At 44.1% G+C, this 26057-nt stretch overlaps 1 protein-coding gene across 6 annotated transcripts in view; it reads right to left on the bottom strand.

Moving 5' to 3' along the window:
* Nucleotides 1–26057, bottom strand: part of DOCK10 (dedicator of cytokinesis 10) — a 387536-nt gene that overhangs the window by 84459 nt on the left and 277020 nt on the right. For 5 of the 6 annotated variants that reach the window (XM_073579093.1, XM_073579089.1, XM_073579094.1 and 2 more), the window contains exons 34-38: nt 23546–23657; nt 14427–14545; nt 11358–11472; nt 11210–11276; nt 9637–9684 (exon numbers count right to left, since the gene is read on the bottom strand). In XM_073579093.1, the coding sequence (XP_073435194.1) occupies nt 9637–9684; nt 11210–11276; nt 11358–11472; nt 14427–14545; nt 23546–23657 (461 nt within the window). The remainder of the gene's footprint in view (nt 1–9636; nt 9685–11209; nt 11277–11357; nt 11473–14426; nt 14546–23545; nt 23658–26057) is intronic. The other variant, XM_073579091.1, reaches the window with a different exon arrangement.

Below are 26057 nucleotides of genomic sequence, written 5' to 3'. Positions count from 1 at the left end.
TGCGCTCATGCCCAGTGAGGCCGGGAAACGCCTCCGCCTAGGACAGGTAAGAGAGGCCTCCCTAGGTGTCAGTGATACCTCTCTTCCCTTGACCCTTTCTGTCCTCTTGAATCTTGGTTCCTCCCGCGTCTCCGAGCTGGCCTATATTGATTCAGGAGCTGCCGGGAATTTCATCCAGCTCGAGGCGGTCAAAAGGTTGCGGATACCTGTCAGATCCTTGGAGTCTCCTCAGCAGTTAGCTTCTGTCGACGGTGCTCCCCTACGGGAGGTCGTTACCTTGGTCACCGAAGAGGTGGAATTACAAGTTGGGGCTCTACATCAAGAGAAGATAGCCTTCTTTGTTTTACCCTCGCTGTCCCACACCCTCCTCTTAGGCCTTCCGTGGTTAAGGTCCCATGAGCCCGTTCTCGATTGGCGATCTGGGGACATCCTTCGTTGGGGTCAGTCGTGCCACTCTTCGTGCCTACTTCCCATTCAACCCATCAAGACGCCTAGGACTTCATCAGTACCCGTAGGTCTGCCGTCGGCCTATTGGCCCTTCGTAGACGTCTTCAACAAAAAAGAGGCAGAGTGCCTGCCTCCGCATCGTCCTTACGACTGCTCCATCGACCTCGTCCCAGGTTCCACGCCACCCCGGGGCCGAATTTATCCTTTGAATCCTCTTGAATCTCAAGCCATGTCCGAGTACGTCCAGGAAAATTTGGTTAGAGGCTTTATCCGGAAGTCTTCCTCACCCGCAGGCGCGGGCTTCTTTTTCGTGAAGAAAAAGGATGGGACCCTTCGTCCATGCATCGACTACCGGGGCCTCAATGAGATCACGATCAAGAACAAGTACCCGCTTCCCCTCATTCCGGAGCTATTTGATCGGTTGCGAGGGGCACGAATTTTCACCAAACTGGATCTTCACGGGGCTTACAATCTCATCCGCATCCGCCCTGGTGACAAATGGAAGACCGCGTTCAACACCAGGGATGGCCACTATGAATACTTGGTCATGCCCTTCGGCTTGTGCAATGCCCCCGCCGTGTTCCAGGAATTCGTGAATGACATTTTCCGGGACCTCCTGTACTCTTGTGTGGTAGTATATCTGGACGATATTCTTGTCTTTTCCCCGGATTTGGCTACCCATAGGAGGAGTGTGCGTCTAGTCCTCTCACGCCTGAGGGAGAATCGTCTGTATGCGAAGCTGGAGAAATGCTCCTTTGAACAAACCTCTCTCCCGTTCCTGGGGTACATTGTTTCTGATTCAGGCTTAAGCATGGATCCAGAGAAAGTGTCAGCCGTACGCAACTGGCCACAACCTCGTGGAGTCAAGGCGGTTCAACGATTCCTGGGTTTTGCAAATTATTACCGGCAATTCATCCCTCACTTCTCATCCTTGACCGCTCCCATCTCCTCTTTGATTCGTAAAGGGGCCAACCCGCACGTTTGGTCCTCTGAGGCCGAAGAATCCTTCCTTGCCCTGAAGCAGGCCTTTGCCTCTGCTCCTGTCCTTCACCGACCGGAGACTAACAAACCTTTCATCTTGGAAGTGGATGTCTCGGCCATCGGGGCCGGAGCTGTGCTCTCTCAGAGATCCCCTTCTGGGCGACTGGTCACCTGTGGCTTCTTTTCCAAAACGTTCTCGTCTCCGGAACGGAGTTACTCCATTGGCGACAGGGAGCTTTTGGCCATCAAGATGGCGTTACAGGAATGGCGCTACCTTTTGGAAGGAGCTGTGCATCCTTTTAAGATCTACACGGACCATAAGAATTTGGCTTATATCCAATCGGCACAGAGACTTAATCCACGACAAGCAAGATGGTCTTTATTTTTCGCCCGTTTCGACTTTGAATTGCACTTTCGCCCGGGTCAGAGGAACCTCAAGGCTGATGCATTGTCCAGATCCTTTCTTGCTGTCGATACCGAGGAAGACCCTACGCACATCCTGGACCCCTCCAAGATCATCACGGTGGCACCTCTCAGTTTATCTACCCTACCACCGGGTAAAACCTTCATCCCAGTGACCAACCGGAGGCGAGTCTTGCATTGGGGCCATGCCTCCAAGATTGCAGGCCACATTGGATTGAAAAAAACCCTTCATCTGATCTCACGCTACTATTGGTGGCCTACTCTTCCTCAAGACGTTCGTAGCTTTCTAGCCTCGTGCCCATCCTGTGCCAAAAACAAGGTTCCCAGGCAATTACCGTCTGGACTCCTGCACCCGCTTCCAGTTCCTTCGGCTCCCTGGCAGTCCATTGCTATGGACTTTATCACTGATCTACCTCGTTCTTCTGGATGTACTGTCGTCTTAGTCGTTGTGGATAGATTCTTCAAGATGGCTCATTTCATCCCCCTGTCCGGATTACCCTCGGCTCCTGAACTGGCAAAGGTTTTTATCCACCATATTTTTCGTCTCCATGGCTTCCCTCAACGTATTGTCTCTGATAGAGGAGTTCAGTTTACCTCCCGATTTTGGAGAGCGCTCTGCAAGTTTATGAACATCACGCTGGATTTCTCCTCCGCCTATCACCCTCAGACCAACGGTCAAGCAGAACGTACTAACCAAGTTTTGGTTAATTACCTCCGTCACTTCTCCAATGCTCACCAGAACGACTGGTCAGACTTGCTCCCATGGGCCGAATTTGCGTATAACAATCACGCCAACGAATCTTCTGCCAAGTCTCCCTTCTTTATCGTCTACGGACTACATCCAGGCGTGCCTCTACCTGTTCCCCCCGTCTCGGGTGTGCCGGTTGCTGATCTTCTGTCTGGAGAGTTCTCCAGGATCTGGCAGGAGACCAACACCGCTCTCAAAGAAGCTCAGGTTCGGATGAAGAGACACGCAGACAAGAGACGCTTAGACCCACCTCTCTATCATCCCGGCGACAGAGTGTGGTTATCTTCTAAGTTCATCCGCCTTAAGGTTCCCTCGCACAAGTTGGGTCCCCGGTATATTGGACCCTTCGAGGTCTTGACTCACATCAACGATGTTTCTTACAAGTTGAAGCTCCCTGCCTCACTTCGCATCCCCAATTCGTTTCATGTTTCCCTTCTGAAACCTGTGGTCCTCAACCAATTCCATGCCACTACCACCCGCACCCCTAATCCTGCTTCCGTCGATGATGTCTTTGAGGTTAAAGACATTCTCGCCATGAAGAGGCTGAGGGGAAAAACCTTTTTCCTGGTCGATTGGAAGGGTTTTGGTCCTGAGGAGAGATCTTGGGAGCCTCGGGAGAACGTTCAAGCTCCCCGGATTGTGGCAAGATTTCTTTCTAGCCTTGGGAGGGGGGCGCGTAGGGAGGGGGGTACTGTCACGCCGTCGCTCTCCTCACTCGCTCCTGCTGTGCCACCGCCTCCTGTACCCCGTCTGACTCACCGGCCTGCAGCGTCCCGGCGCGTCCCCGTCTCTGCTCCTGCTCCCATGACTGCGCGTGCCACCTTCCGGGCGCACGCTCCCCGCGCCTGGGCACTTCCTCCTCTATGAGCCGCTCCCTCCTCCTGGCCCTCTCTATGGTCAGGAGGACCCTGACCCGAGGGCTCCTCCCCACTCTGCTATATCAGGCCGTCGCTCCCTAGTGACGTTGCCTGATTGTCACTTGCATTCCCTAGTGATTCTGGCCCCACTCCTGCTGGCGGTCGCCGCTGCGTCCTCCGCTGCGCTCTTCGTGTCGGGTCCTTCCATTCTTGTTACCTGTGCCCTCCTGTCTTCCAGTTTTCCTGACGTTCTACCCTGGTCCAGCCTCCTGTGTTCCTGACGTTCTACCCCGGTCCAGCCACCTGTGTTCCTGACGTTCTACCCCGGTCCAGCCTCCTGTGTTCCTGACGTTCTACCCTGGTCCAGCCTCCTGTGTTCCTGACGTTCTACCCGGTCCAGCCACCTGTGTTCCTGACGTTCTACCCCGGTCCAGCCACCTGTGTTCCTGGCGTTCTACCCTGGTCCAGTCTCCTGTGTTCCTGATGTTCTACCCCGGTCCAGCCACCTGTGTTCCTGACGTTCTACCCTGGTCCAGCCACCTGTGTTCCTGACGTTCTACCCCGGTCCAGTCTCCTGTGTTCCAGCCGTTCTCCCCGGGTCCAGTCCTCCGGCTTCTCTGGCTTCCACCTGTTTGATCTCCCCCGTCTGGTCTGGGTACCAGCTGCCGCGGTAATAGTCTTCCCTGGGCCTGCCCCTAACGCTCCCTGTATAGGGGGTGGTTCCACCTGGCCCGCTCGCCCAGGGAGGGTTCGTTGCCGTGGTCCAGTGGGTTCACCCTCGGGGATCCTAGCACTAGGCAGCTGCTTAGAAGAACCCATGTCTTCTGTTTTTTGGCACAATGTTAGAGGAAGCTGGTTTTCTATAAAGGTGGAAAATTTGCAACAACTGGCCTTTCCTTACGATGGTAGTGAACAAGCTGTAACCCTAACAGGCTACTTAAGTTCTGAAACCTTGGACAAAGATATTTGAGCACACAAATCTCCAAAGGTGCCCAAATTTTTGCATTAGCCCATTTTCATTTTTGTAAATTTTAAAATGTAAAAAATGACATTATATAAATATGTTTTGCCTAAAATAAAAAGGAAATATGTCCTCTTTAACTTTAGGCTGTCACGTGGAACCGTCCTGTGTGACACGACCCGCAGACCGGTAACTAAGACAACAAGACACGGCACGTGTAACTGTCCTGTGTGACACGACCCGCAGGCCGGTAACTAAAACAACAAGACACGGGGAAGGGGAAACAGTTACAACGGTGGGCCCTGCGATAGCGAACGGGGACGTGGAGACCTCCTGCACTCCCCTGAGTCAGTGTCCCTCACACTCCTAACGTTCCCTATACAGGCTCCTCACCTGTCGCCGAGCCGGAACCTGTCACCCTAGCACACCCTACACCTATCCCTTGATAGGGAGCTGGGTGACGCAGGCACTGGCCCCACCGCTGTACTAATACACACCAGGGAAAAATACAAACAGGGAAACACCACTTAGCTTTGCTCTGTTGCTCTTGCTCCCAGTAACAGAGTCCACCACCAGAATGCAGCTTTCCTCCTGAATAGCTGCCACCAAGCTCTGTCAGAGCTGCAAGGAAATCCCCTCTGTGACTCCTTCCACACCAGGACTCTGACTGTGCTGCAAGGAACTCTCTCTAGCTCCTTCCTCCACCAAGGATGGTTGGAAATGTCCACTATCACCAACAGTGATTGCAACACCTGACACTCTTTTATAGCAGAACCAGAGCAATCACACCTGCTTTATAATCACATGCACTAAACTAAAGAAACCAGAGTGCAATGACCCTAATGGCCACCGGGGGCAAAACTAGAACAAACCACCATAGTGCAATGACCCTAATGGCCACCGGGGGGCAAAACTATCTTTAAGCACCACAGCTTAAGGAAAAAAAAAAGGTTACTAGTGCATTTTATCTGTCATGATCCAGCATGGATCATGACAGTACCCTCCCCTTAATGAGGGGCCTCTGGACCCTCAAGACAGCTCCTCATCAGGGAACCACCTACAGCAGGGACGCCCAGATCCAGAGTTCACCCCAGCAACTACCTGCATTTCAGGTTTATAACAAGCGAGCACTGCTGGTATTGGAAATGTATGTTCCGGAGGCACCACCCATCTCCAAAGAGCCGATCTGGGGAACGAGAGGTGTATGGGCAAGTATGTGGGTAACTCTAGCTGGTAAGTCTCCGGGCCCTGGATAGCCGACACCAGATACGGCCTGATCACCTGAGAATTCCAAACCCCCGCAACACACTTCCACTGGATGTTTTTGGTGGCCACCCATACATGCTCGTTCACACACATGTCCGGACCTGAACATTTATTGCCACCCATTCGTTTGTCACAATACGGTGAACTCTTTCTGGAACTGACAACAGAGGCATCCCCCTGTGTCACCACACTCACACCAACGCAATTCACCAAGGGAAACAACACCCTCCAACCCCTCCTACTATGAGGTCTGTGCCACTCAGGGTTGGCTAATGGCGAGGGTTGAGCCTTGCCCCTACTCTCCTGCAGCACCTCAACTGCTACCACTGGAGAGGAAGGGGACATTTGTAGAGAGACGGCAGAGACAGTAGCCCATAGGCAGCAGCCCTCACACGATTGCTCCCAGCTAACTACTTCCCTAGTTCGCCAATATAAGACCGGGTTGTGTTTTTTAGACCAAGGGGGCCCACAACGATAGGTGCTGGATTTCCCTCCAAGACGTAGTATGGCTGGGACACATCCTGATGTCCACTATGCAGCTCAATGTCTTCTTCGACTTGGTTTAACCCCCCCTGGCTCAGTGGGACAGAGTTAATGGCCTGGACGCTTATGGGTTTGTCCTGCGTCTCACCACTCGGACCATGAGTCTGGACAAACTGAGCATCCACCAGACTGACTTCTGCTCCACTGTTAACAAGCACCGGTATGCCCTCAAGTACCTCGCCATCCATCACCTCTGCTGACATAGTACCTTCTGAGGGCGAGGAGGAAATATACACTCCCAAGTCGTCTTCCTCCACACGACCAGGGGGGCACGGCTTCTCTGGTAGTAGAGAAATTTCAGCGTCAGTGCCAAGGACTAAATCATTAGTCTGCTCACTACAGGGACGTACCCCTTCACCTTGGGGAACACCAGGCAGCACCATGGGGACACCGACTCCACCCACCTGCCTGGGTACATCCGCCTGTATAAGCAAGTCCTGCTCCCCAGGAGGGACTCCACGGCACATCCTCGCCAAAGCCATATATGGACCCTCTAGTTGAGGCACAGGCTAGGCCTCAGACCCATAATTCCGCTGCAGGTGCTGCTGAAACACATCATTCAGCTCCTCACTAACCTCAGTGAGGGCCAGCAGCAACTGCTCACTGGTCTGCACTTGGCCCATGGCTCAACTGAGAAAAAAAAATGTTACGGTTGGTGATAATGTCACGTGGAACCGTCCTGTGTGACACGACCCGCAGGTTGGTAACTAAGACAACAAAACACGGCACGTGTAACTGTCCTGTGTGACACGACCCGCAGGCCGGTAAATGACAAGACACGGGGGAAGGGGAAACAGTTACAATGGTGGGCCCTGTGATAGAGAACGGGGACGTGGAGACCTCCTGCACTCCCCTGAGTCAGTGTCCTTCACACTCCTAATGTTCCCTATACTGGCTCCTCACCTGTCGCCGAGCCGGAACCTGTCACCCTAGCACACCCTACACCTATCCCTTGCCAGGGAGCTGGGTGATGCAGGCACTGGCCCCACCGCTGTACTAATACACACCAGGGGAAAATACAAACAGGGAAACACTACTTAGCTTTGCTCTGTTGCTCTTGCTCCCAGCAACAGAGTCCACCACCAGAATGCAGCTTTCCTCCAGAATAGCTGTCACCAAGCTCTATCAGAGCTGCAAGGAAATCCCCTCTGTGACTCCTTCCACACCAGGACTCTGTCTGTGCTGCAAGGAACTCTCTCTAGCTCCTTCCTCCACCAAGGATGGTTGGAAATGACCACTAACCAATCACCAACAGTGATTGCAACACCTGACATTCTTTTATAGCAGAGCCAGAGCAATCACACCTGCTTTATAATCACATTCACTAAACTAAAGAAACCAGAGTGCAATGACCCTAACAGCCACCGGGGGAAAAACTAGAACTGAAACCACCACAGTGCAATGACCCTAATGGCCACCGGGGGCAAACTATCTTTAAGCACCACAGCTTAGGGGAAAAAAAAAAGGTTACTAGTGCATTTTATCTGTCATGATCCAGCATGGATCATGACATAGGCCTTTTAGAGACCATTTCATTTTCAACTTGCTTAACTGTTCACAATAACAGTAATTTTGACCACGGGTGCCCAAACTTTTACATGCCACTGCAAGTATGAAATTAACAGTTTTATCTCATTTATTTAACATTAATTTTTATCAGAGTGGAACTAGTGATATCTAAGGCAGAATTGTACTGAAGTTTTGGCTTCCACTCAAGGAATTATCTCAACATCCAATTATGTTCTGACACAGGATTTTCTGTGATCAAGGCTGACATTGATGGTTGATCCTCATACAAATACACATGGATGTGCCAAGTTTGAATGCAATGTGCAATAAGCAGGTGGCCTAAATTCAGTTATATAACCCGTTCACTAGAAATGTTCTCACGGTACACAAAGCACTAATCCCCCATAAGGGTTATTCTCATCGTAATAAATTGAAATTACAAAATTCTTGTATTTTGCAACGGAGGAATTAGTATTTATATTGTTTACTTCTTGCCTATGTTACCGGTCTCCTCTACAGTCTTCTCAGCGGTGGGCAGTCTACCAGGTAAGAAACACAGAATTCAGAAGAGCTGCTTCAGTACCCTTGGGTTCCTTTAGTGCTGCAGAGGCAAACTTGACTCTACCTGCAGCACTGGAGAGCACACAGTTTGGGCCAGAGGCAAAACCATGCTGATGGTCAAAACTGTCAATCATGAAATCATGAGGAATGCACCCTATTCTGGAAAGCAGGAAGCCGTGAAGCTGGGGAGCGGTGTCCTCCCGAAGAATGATGTTGAGAACAATCCTTTAATTGTATCCTACTGTGTCACCAGATTTCACAATACAAACAGCGTACATTATTAAATAGATTAGGAAGATATATTTACTTTGAAAATCCATATCAGAATTGCCATATCATCCTGATATTAAGATGAGCATTTTAGGAGTCCAGCTATAGATTAAAGTAGTCCATGAGACCAAGTGTATTCAGTCTCCATACACACAGCCTAACTAACAGCTGCAGCTTGTACTGAACAGTGTGAGATCCCAGCAGGAGCAGGGAGGAGAGACACTGAGGAGCAGTCAATTAAGCTAGCTAGGCAGAGATTGAGTTAGACTTTCATAAAGGATTATACAACTATTCTGACATAGATTGGCATTGTTATCAATTGTAAGAGATCCATTCAATAATGTACATAGTTTGCATTGTGAAATTTAGTGAACAATCATCTTTAAAGCAGTTTTCTAGTTCTATTTCACTAGAGATAAATCACCACTCCTCACCATTTGAAATATAATAGTTTGCTGTCAATGAATAAGAACACTCTTGATTACATGCAAAGGCTGAAAACCTGCACATTGCAGCTAGTCCTGCTGGTAACTGACCCACTTGACACAACTGTATTCAGTCCAGGCAATGCTCTGTGAGCTCGATGCATCAGCAGAACAGGCTTTTTGTATCAGTCTGGAATAAAAGCTTGCTTAGCTTAGTGTTCTAAAAGGTTGCAGACATTTTCATATGTGCAATGATTAAATTTGATTTACATAAAAGCAGAAAACAGATTAAGGCCAGTTTTAGATGAGTGTATCTCACGGTCCGCATACTGACCACGGCCTCCTGACCTGTACTTACAGCATCATATGTGTCTGTGACACTGTAAGTGTGGGTCAAGAGACCCATGATCAGTTCAAGCATTACGCTTGATGTATGGACCATGAAATATGTCCATCTGAATCCAACCTAACTACACATTGCAGCAAATATGCAAATTATTAGATATTTTCTCAGTTTATGAACGATGTAAATTATATTAATTTAAGTCCCGCTCTCTGGATTCGATTCGCTTCCACTTAGCAGATTAGTCATTTTGTGGGGATATAACCTAATATAAGAAAGCGGTGTAATGATGTGATGCTCACCTGATAATATTTCTTTTGCCCAGATATCGGAAGTTCTGTAGACATACTCTGAATGGAGGTAAAAAGAGCGTAATGAGCTGGACACGTGGTTGTACCTGATCAGTATCAGCAAGAAATAATTATAGTCAAGACATTTACCTTTTCAAATCTCCTATAGAAATGAAGTGAAGACATGTAATTTATAAATTAAGAAAATTATGTACTAAGGCCTCGATCCCATATATCAAGCCATCTGATGCCACAACTGGCGCCATACATAGGATCACTAGTGATTTTGGCTTATTAGTTGTTGCACAGAACTTGCTTTACAATAAGTGTTTTTGATCAGGCTGTAGACACCGGATCAGTGCACTGCGTCTTCATTGGTTTTGTCCAACTGGTCAGACGTAACCCCATATCAGACCCCAGCCTTATATACAGATATAGTATAGTAAAGCATGCATATCTACTTATTTGCATTGTGCACTGGCACAAGGCTGAGTTCACAAGATGCATTCTCGATGCGTTTTTTGCGAGATTTTCAGAAAGTACAAATTTGGCAATTCTACAGTGTTTTCAGAAAACTGCAGCAAAAACACACACTCGGAAGATATTGAGTACGACACAATACTGAAATAAAACTGAATATTTCTGGAAAACCTCAGAGGATAGCTAAAGTTTCCACTGTTATAATAATGTTTCAAGCTTCTGAATGAGTAATGATAAAACGTATGTTTGTTGGTCGACAAGTCCTAAATAGTATTACTCCGACGAAAGTGGACTATCAATTATACAGAAAAACGATTGCAGTGCAGCACTGAGCACAAATACCATTTTTGTAAATCACTTTTGTTAGTATTTTTTTTGCGTAGAATAGCAGTATAGCTGTCGGCTTCTGTCTCCACTGCTATACAATCACATCGCATCTTACAGCGCTGAAGGTGGAAACATAAGAAACAACAAGTGTCGTGGGATGTCATTGCAATAAAATTAAACTCAAGATTGGCGGAATTGTATTATTTTTAACTAGCTCACAGAACTTGGAATTTGGTTTCGTTTTTTAGTACATCGTATGGAAAAATGAATGGTATACTTCAAAACTACAACTTGCCCCTCAAAAAAAGCCCTCATATGGCTACGTCAACGAAAAAATGAAAAAACCTATTGCTCTTGGAAGATCAGTAGGAAAAAAACAAAAGTGCAAAAATAAAATTGGCCATGGGGTCAAGGGGTAAGTGAAACTGAACTGGCAAGATTACTTTTTATTCCCAAGAAGTAGCCAATAAATTATGATCAGATCATATATTTTATTATAAAGTAATGGGATCTGACAAGATTTATCAGGATCTAGGCACCAGCCCTAAAGCTAATATGAACAGAGCATTATAGAAACTTTGACCCTAAATCAAGCACCTTGCTGTTCATAGTCACTTCTCATGTACAATTATTTGGTAGCCTCAGTCCATAAATGACTATTGCTGTCCAATATTATGGACTGTAAAATCTGTAATGTAACAATACATGAGATTTACAATGTGACTTCTGTCTGCAATGACCAATGCTAGCACCATGTAGTAGGAGAATATGGACTTACTCCAGGATGCTGAAGAAGTCATAGATCTCAGTATTTGGAGCCCTTTGCCAGTAGGAGACCAATGTTTCTGAAAAGAGAGATGTATTATTCCCAGCGCAGCTATGCATGCTCTTGCATACAGTCAATGAAAACATGTTTTATTGATTACCCTCAGATACCATTTTCATAATGTGCAGGAAACAGATCAGCAGGCATTTAGTTTCACTGTGATCAAGTTTGTCAAATCGAAGCGATGACCCAATTAGAGAAAGTGGCCTCATAATCTGTAAAATGAGGAATCGGTTATCATAGACATGATCTCAACATAAGACATGTAGTATTGAGTAAGAAATGTGGAAAAACAATCCAATGCCATCACTATATCCACAAGACGTTGTAACATTAATTACCTGTAGATTACATTATAACTTTACAATGTTCAAAGCGGAAACAACATTGAAAGTAAAAGGAACATCAAGAGTTTTGCAGCTACTATCCCTTAATACCCAACTGCTCCTGCAATCATACTGGCAGCCTATGTAAAATGTCTAGAAGGTTAATAAATGTATCTTCACCGAGGATCTGTCTGCTGAACCTCCACCAATCTCAAGAGGGAATGAGCATGTGCACCTATGACTCTTTAAAGACAGCACAGGCTCACTAACACATCATTGACATAGAGGACTTTGGGACCCCGTTCTTCTGATTGGGGAGGGTTCGGGTAGTCATTGGGTTTCCCAACACCCCCAACTTATGGGCCCTAAAGCGGCTGCATTGTCTTGCTCTAGGTGTTGTACACTCTTGATCAGATCACAAGATCATATATTTTTTATTATAAAGTCATGGGATCTCACAGGATATGTTGGGATCTAGGTATCCTTAAAAGCAGTAGGGATGACGCTAATAAGAACAGAGCTTTATGGAAACAATTATGCATCTTGTACTTAATAGTCAATTTTGATGTAAATTTTTTATAACCAAATACCTGGAGTAATTAAAAGGGAACCTGAAAACCAACCATCGACTTGTCATAAAATACATAATGATTCAACTTGCTAAATAAAGATAAAAAAATTACATAGAATATGGGAGAAAAAAAATGTGTCAGGGCGGTCTCCTGTATTACTATGTCACCATACAAAACACTAAGAACAGAAATTGTTGTGCTGCCTGCCATAAGATCTCCTGAAAAGATAAAGGAGTATTCAGAAAAATGTCCAAAACCAACTAATGTCATTTGTTTAAAAGAAGTAGCCCTGCACCAATGGCCTAAATGAACTGCATTATAACTGATGATGTGTATAACAGTCTCAGAGTCTCCTATATGATGTATATACAGCAGCTGCAGTGTCTCCTATGTGATGTTACAACAGTTTGGGTATTCTATGTGATGTTACAACATTTTGGGGATTCTATGTGATGTATACAGCAGTCTCAGTATCTACTATGTGATGTATAAACAGCAGTCGCAATGCATACTATGTGATGGATACAACAGTCTCAGTGTCTTCTATGTGATGTATATTCAAAGTCTTGTCTCCTATATAATTTGTGGACAGCAGTCTCAGTGTCTCCTATGTGATATATATATAGGCATCACCGATGCCTCTACCTTGTGCCAGTCATTACACTGGCTACCCATCCACTCCAGAATTCAGTATAAAAACTTATTACCCTCACCCACAAAGCCCTCCATGGCTCAGCACCACCCTACATCTCCTCCCTTGTTTCAGTATACCACCCTACCCGCGCCCTCCGTTCTGCTGATGACCTGAGGTTAGTATCCTCAATAGTCAGAACCTCCCACTCCCGTCTCCAAGACTTTACACGTGCCGCGCCAATTCTTTGGAATGCACTTCCCAGGTCAATACGATTAGTCCCCAATCCCCACAATTTTAAGCGTGTCCTGAAAACGCATTTATTCAGACTGGCCTATCGCCTCAACACATTAACCTAACCTATCCCTGTGTGGCAGAGCCAAAAATTTTACCATAACCAGGTTCCCAGCATCATGTTCCCACATGCTTTATGCATCCATTAGCCCTCTGTGTCTGTACTGTTACACACTTAACATTATGGCTGGTCCATACAATCAGGGCAACTGTTACCACCCACCTTTCGTGTCTACCTCTTTCCTCATAGACTGTAAGCTTGCGAGCAGGGCCCTCACTCCTCTTGGTATTTGTTATAATCTACTGTATGTGATTATTGTTATGCTGTAATGTCTATTGTCTGTACAAATCCCCTCTGAAATGTAAAGTGCTGCGGAATATGTCGGCGCTATAAAAAATAAAATTTATTATTATTATATTATTATTATAGAGTAGTCTCGATATATCCTATGTGATGTATTTACAGCTGTCTTGGTGCGTCCTACATAACTTTTCAGCAGAGTCTCAGTGTCTCCTATGTGATGTATACAACAGTCTCAGTGTCTCTCGTGATGTATATACAGTCTCGGTGTCTCCTGTATGATTTGTGGACAGCAGTCTCGGTGTCTCAGTATCTCCTATGTGATATATGTACAGTAGTCTCAATTTATCCTATGAGATGTATTTACAGCCATCTCTGTATATCCTATATGCTGTATACAGCAGCATCTCAGTGTCTCCTATGTGATATATACAACAGTCTCAGTGTCTCTCATGTGATGTACATACAACAGTCTCGGTTTCTCGTATATGATCTGTAGACAACAGTCTCAGTGTCTCCTTTGTGATGTATATTCGGCAGTCTCAGTGTACCCTATGTGATGCATACAGCAGAATCTCAGTGTTATATACTGCAGACCTACTTGAATTATATAAAGGTTACGTGAGAACTGATGAATTTTCTACTTTGAGGAGAACTGCACTGAAATATGTGTCTGTGTTCGCAACAACTTACTGCAGCTAGCCAATCTTTTCAGAATTAAACATCAAGGAGTCAACTGCGCTCAAGACTGATCGACATCTGGAATAGCATTTCTGAGTATCCACATAATCCATACTACCTACCATCACAGCCTAACCAAAGTGAAGCAGTTCTAGCAATCACATTAGGGATTAGTTAATTAAATGGTTGACCAAATGCAGCAGGTTAACTTTTAAGTTTATAATTTTGTATGGCTCAAGAATGATGTTAAAAACATCCAAATAGCCATTGGCAGTAAAAAAAAGGCTATTTTCTCCTGCACTAGACTGTTAGAAAGGCTACTATAACTATAAAGAAAGCAGTTGGCTTGCCTCAGATCACATACCTTTTCACAATTTTCCGTCCTCTCGCTTTTCTCATTGGCACTTGGGATAGATTCAAGACTGGCCAGTGAAGCCCGGGAGTCGGCATTATTCCCTGCAGTGATGGCAATGGATGAGAAAGCTGCAGGAGTAAAGTGATGAGATGAGAGGACGGCACAAACACATACGATGAGAAGATCAGATGAGAACATATCTACACACACATCAATGAAGAGGTGACATGATGTTGCTGAAAGTGAAATGAGTGTTATTTTCTGCAGTCACTATCCAAACACAAAGCATAAATGTCAAGGATTACACATTAAATCTCGCAAATATAACATAGCAATTTAGCAATAAATGGATTGGTAAATTGTCAAAACAGAAGTGTTCTTACTATTCTATGCATCTCTAGGAACTGTCTTAAAAACTAATCTAAAGAAAATATTTGGAAACACTATTTTATAGAAACAGGCATACTACAATAGAGAAATATCTGACATGTGGAAGTTTTCCTGCCCACTCCATCCCCACAGCTTAGAGGTAATTCTACCAGCAGACTAGACTAATTTAAAATGGGCTGGCAAACTCACAACTTCATTATAATAATAATAAATAATAATAAATTTTATTTTTATAGCGCCGACATATTCCGCCGCACTTTACATTTCAGAGGGGATTTGTACAGACAATAGACATTACAGCATAACAATAATCACATACAGTAGATTATAACAAAATACCAAGAGGAATGAGGGTCCTGCTCGCAAGCTTACAGTCTATGAGGGATAAAGGGAGACACGAAAGGTGGGTGGTAACAGTTGCCCTGATTGTATGGACCAGCCATAATGTTAAGTGTGTGACAGTACAGACACAGAGGGCTAATGGATGCATAAAGCATGTGGGAACATGATGCGGGAAATCTGGTTATGGTAAAACTTTTGGCTGTGCCACACAGGGATAGATTAGGTTAATGTGTTGAGGTGATAGGCCAGTCTGAATAAATGTGTTTTCAGGGCACACTTAAAATTGTGGGGATTGGGGACTAATCGTATTGACCTGGGAAGTGCATTCCAAAGAATTGGCGAGGCACGTGTAAAGTCTTGGAGACGAGAGTGGGAGGTTCTGACTATTGAGGATACTAACCTCAGGTCATCAGCAGAACGGAGGGCGCGGGTAGGGTGGTATACTGAAACAAGGGAGGAGATGTAGGGTGGTGCTGAGCCATGGAGGGCTTTGTGGGTGAGGGTAATAAGTTTATACTGAATTCTGGAGTGGATGAGTAGCCAGTGTAATGACTGGCACAAGGTAGAGGCATCGGTGTAACGATTGGTGAGGAATATGATCCTGGCTGCAGCATTCAAGACAGATTGGAGAGGGGAGAGTTTGGTAAGAGGGAGACCGATTAGAAGAGAGTTACAATAGTCGAGACGAGAATGAATAAGAGAAACAGTAAGAGTTTTTGCAGAGTCAAAAGTAAGAAAAGGTCGAATTCTAGAAATGTTTTTGAGGTGCAGATGACAAGAGCGAGCCAGTGATCGAATGTGGGGGGCAAAGGAAAGCTCGGAATCAAGTATGACCCCAAGACAGCGGTCCTGTTGCTGGGGAGTAATAGTGGAGCCACACACAGAAATAGCAATGTCGGATATAGGTACATTAGTAGAGGGAGGAAACACCAGGAGTTCAGTCTTTGACAGGTTCAGTTTCAGATATAGTGAGGACATGATATTAGACACAGCGTTTAGACAATCGCCGGTGTTTTCTAGAAAGGCTGGCGTGATGTCAGGAGAAGAAGCGTATAATTGGGTGTCATCAGCATAGAGATGGTACTGGAAACCAAATCTACTGATTGTTTGACCAATAGGGGCAGTGTATAAGGAGAAGAGGAGGGAGCCTAGAACCGATCCTTGGGGGACCCCAACAGTAAGGGGAAGGTGAGAGGAGGAGGAACCGGCAAAAGATACAGTAAAGGAGCGGTCGGAGAGATAGGAGGAGAACCAGGAGAGAACGGTGTCCTTGTGGCCAATGGAACGGAGCATAGTGAGGAGGAGCTGATGATCCACAGTGTTGAATGCTGCAGAGAGATCCAAGAGAATTAGCATGGAGTAATGACCATTTGATTTAGCTGTTAGCAGATCATTAGAGACTTTAGTGAGGGCAGTTTCAGTGGAGTGTAAAGAGCGGAAACCGGATTGGAGAGGGTCAAGAACAGAGTTTTCTGAGAGATAGTGGATAAGACGGGAGTGGACCAGGCGTTCCAGGAGTTTAGAGATGAAGGGAAGATTAGAGACAGGTATATAGTTAGCGGCACAGTTTTGGTCAAGGGATGGTTTTTTAAGTAGTGGATGTATGATGGCATGCTTAAATGAGGAGGGAAAAATACCAGAAGAGAGAGAGAGGTTAAATATTTTAGTTAGGTGAGTGGTGACAGCAGGGGAAAGGGACTGGAGGAGATGTGACGGAAATGGGTCACTGGTGCAAGTAGTTGGGCGAGAAGATGCAAGGAGCCTGCTTACTTCTTCTTCTGTTACTGGTTCAAAATCAGAGAGTGAGCTAGATGCAGTGGGGGAGGGAGGACAGTGCATGGTATGAGGTGATTGGGAGATAATTTCCTGTCGAATCTGGTCAATTTTTTCTTTGAAGTAATTGGCCAGATCGTCAGCTCGGAGCTCTGTGGTTGGGGCCTGTACTCTTGGATTGAGTAGAGAATGAAAAGTGTCAAAGAGACGTTTCGGGTTATTGGACAGTGAGGTGATGAGGGTGTTGAAATAGGTTTGTTTGGAGAGGTGAAGGGCAGTGTTGTATGTTCTAAGCATAAACTTAAAATGGATGAAATCTTCGTGTAGATTGGATTTTCTCCACAGACGTTCAGCGCACATGGAGCACCGCTGCAGGAAACGTGTTTGTACCGTGTGCCAGGGTTGTCGCCGTCTGCGTTGTGGTGTTCTATTTATAGGGGGTGCAAATTCATCCAGGGCACTTTGAAGTGTTTCATTGTAATGCTTCAATGCAGAATCAGGACATGAGAGGGAGGAGATAGGGGCCAATGAAGACTGCAAGTTCTTAAGTTTCTGGGTGTTAATGGCCTGTATGTTTCTATAAGTCTGGACAGTGGGGGTGACCTGAGCAGCCTGGCAGTTCTTTATAGAGAATGAAAGAAGATTGTGGTCAGAGAGCGGGAGAGGGGAGTTTGCAAAATCATCCACTGCACAAAGCCGAGAGAAGACCAAGTCGAGGGAGTTTCCGTCTTCATGCGTTGGAGAATTAGTAAGCTGCGAAAGGCCAAATGAGGAGGTTAGAGATAAAAGGTGAGTAGCAGATGGTGAGAGGGGAAGAGCAATGGGGATGTTGAAATCTCCCATGATGAGGGTAGGGATGTCACAGGAGAGAAAATGTGGAAGCCAAGTGGCAAAATGATCCAGGAACTGATGGGAAGGGCCGGGAGTACGATACACCACCGCCACTCGCATGGAGAAGGGGGTGTAGAGTCTGACGGCATGGACCTCAAAAGAAGGGAAGACAAGTGAGGGTACTTGAGGGATAACCTGAAAGGTACATTTTGTTGATAGGAGCAGACCAACGCCTCCACCAGCTCTACTGTCTGATCTTGGCGTATGAGAGAAGTGTAGCCCCCCGTATGAAAGAGCAGCAGCAGCGGTAGTGTCTGACTGCTGGATCCAGGTTTCAGTAAGAGCCAGGAGGTTAAGAGAATTAGAAAGGAAGAAGTCATGGATGAAGGAGAGTTTGTTACACACTGAGCGAGAATTTCAAAGTGCACAATTAAGAGAGACAGATGGCAGGCAGGGAATATTAATCAGATTAGAGGGGTTTCTAAGTGTAACAGTCGGGGGGTTTGACTTTCTATAACATGAGGGACCAGGGTTGGGAGCAATGTCTCCAGCGACTAGGAGAAGGAGGATAGAAAGAGTGAGCAGATGGTTAAGTGAATTGTGAGAGCGTCTCTGATGTTGAATGGTGGGACTGACTGGATCTGTGCAATTTAACAACATGAAAAGAGCGTGAGTGCTATATATAGGATAGGAAAGAAGCGAGGGGCCAATATGGATGGAGTGTAGAGAGTTAATGCCAGGGCGGTGGATGTGTGTGAATGCAGCGGCCAGGATATAAATTACACAAATGCATATGGTATATATTTGTTGTACTCCTAATGTACAGGAAGTAGATGTATATAAATGTCTTACCTGTCTCCTGCCCTGTCTAACTGCCATGTTATAACTGCCAGTAGTACTTTGATACATGTACTTCGATTACATGTGCATAAATGCCACCCCTGCATAAATGCTCCCCCTAGCTAGGTCTGAATATATAGGAGGTTAAAGCTAATTTTTTTTTTTTTTTTTGGCTCTCGATATAAGACCTTATTCACATGTGTGTGTAAAAAATGTTCAACCGTTACTCGAAAGACATAGTTTGCAGTATGCTAACCACCCTTGTAGATCTTCTCTGAACTTGCTCCAGTTTTTCAATGTTTTTTTAAAATGTGGTTCCCAAAACTAGACAAAGTATTCTAGATGAGGTCTGATCAAGGAGGAGTAGAGGGGGATAATTACTTCACGTGATCTAGACTTTATGCTTCTCTTAATACATCCAAGAACTAGGTTTGCCATTTTTGCTGCCGCATCACACTGTTGACTCATGTGCAATCTGTGATCTCTTATATACCCAAGTCTTTTTTTCCATGTGTTCTTGCTTAGTTCTATTCCTCCCATTCTGTATACGCAATTTTCATTTTTCTTACCCAGATGTAGTATCTTGCATTTCTCCCTGTTAAATACCATTTTATTAGTCGCTGACCATTGTTCAAGCTTATCTAGATCCCTCTGAATCCTTTCTCTTTCTTCTATAGTGTTAGCTGTCTCTCCTAGCTTTGCATCGTCTTCAAATTAGATTAGTTTACCTTCAGTTCTAAATCATTTATAAAACTGCTCAGCAACACTGGTGCCAGGACAGCGCCTTGTGGTACCCCATTTGAAACACTCTTCCAATTGGATGTGCAGACATTTTTTACCACTACTTGGAGTACAATAACTGAGCCACTTATGAATCCACCTAACCATAGCCTTGTCAATCCCATAAATGGTCATATTTTCAATAAGGATAGTTTGAAATACTTTATCAAATGGTTTTCTAAAGTCAAGATATACTACAGTTTTGCTCAACAGTTTACATACCCTGGCAGAATTTTTGCTTTCTTGGCCTTTTTCAGAGAATATGAATGATAACATCAAAACTTTTTATCCACTCATAGTTAGTGGTTGTGTGAAGCCAATTAGTGTTAAACTACTGCGTTTTCTCTTTTTAAATCATAATAACAACCCAAAACATCCAAATGACCCTGATCAAAAGTTTACATACCCAGGTGATTTTGGCCTGATAACATGCACAGAAGTTGACACAAATGGGTTTGAATGGCTATGAAAGGTAACATCCACACCTGTGACCTGTGACAAATGCCAGGAAAATTGTTTGGGATGCAAAGAAATACCCACAAATAACATCAGCTGAAACACTGGACTCTCTGAAAACTAGCGGTGTGACTGTTTCAAGATACACAATAAGGAGGCACTTGAAGAAAAATGGGCTTCAATGTCTTGTTCGAGTCACCAGAAGAAAGTCATTACTGTGCAAATGCCACAAAGTATCTCGCCTACAATACGCAAAACAGCACAGAGACAAGCTTCCAAACTTCTGGAACAAGGTAATTTGAAGTGATGAAACCAAAATTTAACTTTCTGGCCACAACCATAAATGTTACATTTGGAGAGAGGTCAACAAGGCCTGTGATGAAAGGAACACCATTCCTACTGTAAAGCATGGATGTGGATCGCTTATGTTTTGGGGATGTGTGAGCTAAAAAGGCACAGGAAACTTTGTCAAAGTTGAAGCAAAGATGAATGCAGCACATTATCAGCAAATACTGGAGGCAAATTTGCAATCATCAGCCCGGAAGCTGCGCATGGGACGTACTTGGACGTTCTAACATGTCAATGATCCAAAACACAATGCCAAGTCGACCTGTCATTGGCTACAGCAGAACAAAGTGAAGGTTCTGGAGTGGCCATCTCAGTCTCCTGACCTCAATATCATTGAGCCACTCTGGGGAGATCTCAAGCATGCAGTTCATGCTAGACAGCCCAGAAGTTTACAGGAACTGGAGGCTTTTTGCCAAGAAGACTGGGCAGCTTTACCATCTGAGAAAATAAAGAACCTCATCCACAACTACCACAAAAAACTTCAAGCTGTCATTGATGTTAGAGGGGGCAATACACAGTATTAATAAATGAGGTATGTGAACTTTTGATCAGGGTCATTTGGCTTTCTTCTGGTGACTCAACCATGCAGCCCATTTTTTTTCATGCGCCTCCTTACTGTGCATCTAGAAACAGCCACACCGCTAGTTTTCAGAGCCTCCAATATTTCAGCTGATGTGGGTTTTTCTTTGCATCCCGAACAATTTTGCTGGCATTTGTCATAGGTCACAGGTGAGGATGCTACCTTTAGTAGCCATTCAAACCCATTTGTGTCAACTTCTGTGCATGTTATGAGGCCAAAATCACCAGGGTAAGTAAACTTTTGATCAGGGTCATTTGGATGTTTTGGGCTGTAATTATGATTTAAAAAGAGAAAACAATTTTAGTTTGACAATAAGTGGCTTCATCCAACCACTAACCATGAGTGGAGAAAAAGTTTTTGTGTTATCATTTATATTTTATGATAAAAGGCCAAGCAAGCAAAAATTCTGCCAGGGTATGTAAACTTTTGAGCACAACTGTATATCTACAGCATTTCCCTGATCCACTCAGTCAATGATACTGTCATAGAAGGAAATTAGTCTGGCCTGACTTGTTTGCTACAAACCCATGCTGGATCTGGTTAATTACTGTATTCTTGTCCAAATACTTTAACACATGCTGTTTAATAATTTGTTCAAAGATCATTGTGTTGAACCCCCTGCTCAATGCAGCATTCACTAAACCATATCAGAAAGATATCTGTCCAGCCTTTCTTTGAAGACTTCCATTGAAGGAGAACTCACTACCTCTCATGGCAGCCTGTTCCACTTGTTGATTGTCCTCACTGTCAAAAAGTTTTTTCTAATATCTAATATGTATCTTCTCACTTTCAGACATGGCAGGTGCCAAGCAATGCTGGTTCCCATCTTGAGCTGTTTTATTATTTACATTTTTTTTGTAGAACTTAGATGGAGATGGAGAACTTCTTTGCATACTATAATGACACACTGGTAATGTGATTTTCTGAAGTGATTTATTTAGTAGTGGGACAGATCCAATATTAACCTGCAATGCTACAGTGGATTTTAAACTCACTTTGCCCTGCAGGCCAATCAACAGTCTGTCAATACACAGCAGGCACTGGATGCCCTACTCTACTGCATTGTCACCCAGTGCAAAGATACAATATGTATAAGAAAGGTAAGCAATGTCTTGTAAAGTTGGTACAATAAGAAAAGTTGGAAAGTGGATAACGTCGGCTCTGCTAAATTCCAATAAGGGTCCAAAACATCAAAAGGAAATGAAGGTGGGTTATTGTCAATGTGTTTCAAAGTCACACTGACTCCTGTACCATGTGGCTGTCCTGAGGAAGGAGGCAGTTTGACTTTGAAACAAGTTTTGAAACAAGTTTTGATGTTTTGGATCCTAATTGGAATTCAGCAGCGCAGATGTTATCCACTTCCCCCCTTTTCTGTCTGTATACATGGTCGTGGATGCTGCAGCAGCTGATATCTTCATTTTAATAGTGTTTGTGTCACACAGAACCCTAGCAGGTGACCATAATACTATTGTTCTTCTACTAAATATCTTAGATAAGACCCTATTGCGCTTTGCACACATTTCTTTCAAAGTTGGTACAATAATATTATGTATATAGTATAGAACGCAATACGGTTCTGCGTTCCAATAATAGATACTTAGATTTTTGTTAACGTCACCACATTTATTAGGTCCGGAGTGGCTTTGGTGGTATCAGCATCACTTCATGGTGCCAACCTTTTCTAAACTGCTTGATTACGTGATCCAACTATTGTGACTCCTCTAACACCACAAAGAGGACCACCATCATCTGTACTTAAAATAACTACATTCTGAGATCAATGAAGCTAAAGGCAGGCAAATAGGCTGGGGAAAAGCAGAGGTTTTGTAAGCCACTTACATGCGATTGTTTCTCAGGAATGAAGACAAATCCCGCAATAATATAATTTGCAAAATTTCCAATCAATTCATGACACAATTGTTAAAATGAAAATGTTTAGTTACTCTTTCTACTACATCTGTTGTGCTATCCTACAAAAAACTTAGGAAACTATTAAAAAATAAACAATTCTTTATTTAATGACATATAACAAAACATACACATTAAAAATGGTTCATGTACCATTTTTAATGTGTATGTTTTGTTATATGTCATTAAATAAAGAATTGTTTATTTTTTAATAGTTTCCTAAGTTTTTTGCAGGATAGTATAATTATTGGTTGGGAAACCTAATATTTTTGCCCAAAATTATCGGATATTTACATCTGTTGTGTGCAAACAAACTTTGAAAGGTCGCATAATTTTGAGGCAGAGCTAAAATTTTATGACTTTTGGCATTACAAAGTGGCCGAAGCTGGGGCGGGACTGAGGTATGGTGAATGCCAATCATTAAATTTATGATGAGCGTTACCATTCGCTATGCCATAAATTTTACCCTAGCAAGGACAGGAATAGGATTTGCGGTGAAACGCACACAGAGCAGCCCGCCATCCACCCAACGCTCCTGATTCATGAAGAGGTGTTTGCCTCTAAATGAAGCAAGAACGTGTTACGCCAGCACTGAGGACTCCAGCACCTGACTGCAGTACATCGCCTCAGCAAGACCGGTGTGAACAACGGCGTACCTGATTAATTCAGGCACAAAGTTTATATAATTGGAGCGCAGAATTGCATTATTTTAAAAACAGAATTATATTATCAATTTGGCATCAATACAAACCAAAGTTTTACATTTTGTAAAAATTGTAGTTTTTGTAAGTGACAAAAACACTGACTCGCTAGCGACCTTTTCAGCTGACATGACAATACTAAAACAATAGAATAAAATCCTTGGCTTACTTGACATTACCTGCTATGGAATTTAAGACATCTTTAGAAAAGGAGGTATCTGCAGAGGCTGCATGTTTTATGGCAGATTGACTATGAGAGGCAGTTACTGTGCTCAGGTCATCTCTTGAGCCCTGTCAAGAAAACAGAAGCACAAACATCCTAATGTTCATAATAATGTAACACAGTTTCATTTATTCCAGATCTCAGCGATTGGAAAATCAGCAGTCAAATAGCAACCTGCCTATTATTCATCTAATAGCACTTACTGTTAGGAAAGACTGAAAGTCTGACATCTGTAGCCATTATGTACAGTATATATATATATATATATATATATATATATATATATATATATATATATATACACATACAGTGATTTAAAGCTGTATGTGGACTCCTTATTATTATGTGAAATTAAAAACTTGGACTACAGCTCCATTATAGGCATTGTCCTTTGTGCAAGAGGAGGCCAGATATGTCTGACAATTTATTATATAGTTGTAATATCACGACCCCAGTGTTACTGGTATATCTTAACCTAATGTTTCACACTCATTTAATAATTAATTTGCTGGAATTAATTACAGAAACTGCAGATAAAACATCCATTAGCTTATCTCCTACCTCCAGATCTGGGAACGACCAGTAACATTTAACAGTGATAAATGTTGTTTGTGGGATATCCCGTTCATACTTATGATAAGTGAGTATATAGAAAAGACAGCATGGGAATGCAGCTGCTGCTTTCTAAGGTAATACATTTCCCTTCCTGTTTTATCACAGAATTGAGTGTTTCTGCCATGTCACCAGTCCTGTGAGCTCATCGTAAATCAAGTCAGTGATATATAACCTCAGAAGCCGATGGAGCTCTAACATCACTGACTTGATTTCTTGATTTATGAAGAGCTCAGGGGGCTAGAGAGACAGAGAGACAGCAGAACTACTCACTCCTGTGTTACTGTAGGCAGGGAATTGTGTTACCTCAGGCAGGAAAATGTATTACCTCAGGCCGGAAAATGTGTTACCTCTGGCACGAAAATATGCTATCTCAGGCAGGGATATGTGTTACCTCAGGCAGGAAAATATGTTACCTCATGCAGGTAAGTGTGATACTTCATGCAGGTAAATGTGTTACCTCAGGCAGAAAAATGTGGTAACTTAGACAGAGAAATGTGTTACCTCAGAAAGCAGCAGCTGTGAGCCCCTGCTGTTTTGTCTGTATACTCACTTATCATACTGACATATGCTTCCCTCCTGATCAGAAGCTGTGGAATGTGCAGACCATGAACTGGAGCAGTGCTGAAAGGTTGGATATAGTAGATAACAGTACATAGCAGGGGCACAATTCAAAGATTATCTTAGAATTATCAGCAAAGGAACATTTTTTAACACATTCATTTGTGGAACTTCTTATTATTTCCACATCAATTGATTAAAATGTACTTTATTCATAGCGCAACCCCTTCAAGTTTCTAGATAACACAACTGTATAATACTTACTATATATACCGTTAGGAGTTTAAAGGGATCTGCCAATTTACATTATAAACTAAGCACATAGCCTTGTAGGGGATATAGCCCCTATGAAAATCTCACCTTTAGTGTTCTCATCGCTGCCTCTGTTCTGCAGAAACTGAAGTTCAACCCCTTAACGTCCAACGATGGGCATAGCCCGTCATGAAAGGAAGTCAGTTCCCGCACCAGGACGGGCTATGCCCGTCATGCATTTAAACTGTCAGTGCCGACAGCGGTCTGTGACAGCTGAGAAGGCACAGGAAGAGGTGCAGGGACCCATGTTGTCGGTTCCCGCACCCAGATCGCTGTGATCGGTCAGTCAATCTGACTGATCGAACACAGCATGATCGTGCAGGAGATGCTGAAATATCAGCACTTCCTGCCTAATCAGTACAGCAACTCAGCTCTGCCAGTAGCTGAGCTTGTGCACTAATAGCCTGGAGCGGTGTCAGCGCCGCCCCTGGCTGTTAACCACCTAAATGCTGTGATCGAGCGCGATCACAGCATTCAGGAGGGAGGCAGGGGGACGGGAGCTCCCTTTGCCTTCAAATCAGTGTCCCTGCGACGTCATTGCATGGGGCCCAATCGTTGCCATGGTGACCCCCGGGTCAGAAAGTTACATAAAGCTTCTAAGACTGTGCTCACAGCATGGTGTCAAAAGCTTTCAGTATAGGTATAATGCACTGCACCCCTAGATTAACTCATCAAGAGGTGTATTTTATAAAATGGGGTCACTTATGCTATTCTGGCACCTCAGGGGCTCTCCCAGTGGGTCATGGCACCCTCAAACCACAATAGTAAAATATGCACTATAATATGGCGCATCTTCCCATTTGAGCTTTGCACTGTTCCTCAAAAGTAGTTTTCACCCACACATGGGGTATTGACACACTCAGGAGAAATTGCACAACAAATTTTGGGGTCCATTTTCTCTTGTTACCCTTGATAAAATAAAACATTTGGTGCTAAAAAATGATTTTTATGAAAAAAATGTGATTTTAAATTTTCACAGCTCT

The sequence above is a fragment of the Dendrobates tinctorius genome, unplaced genomic scaffold (genome assembly GCF_039654945.1).
Source record: "Dendrobates tinctorius isolate UK_male_01 unplaced genomic scaffold, ASM3965494v1 ptg000060l, whole genome shotgun sequence".
In the NCBI taxonomy this organism is placed as follows: domain Eukaryota; kingdom Metazoa; phylum Chordata; class Amphibia; order Anura; family Dendrobatidae; genus Dendrobates; species Dendrobates tinctorius.
The sequence above is the reverse complement of the archived record's forward strand: the minus strand, read 5'-3'. Positions and strand labels throughout refer to the sequence as shown.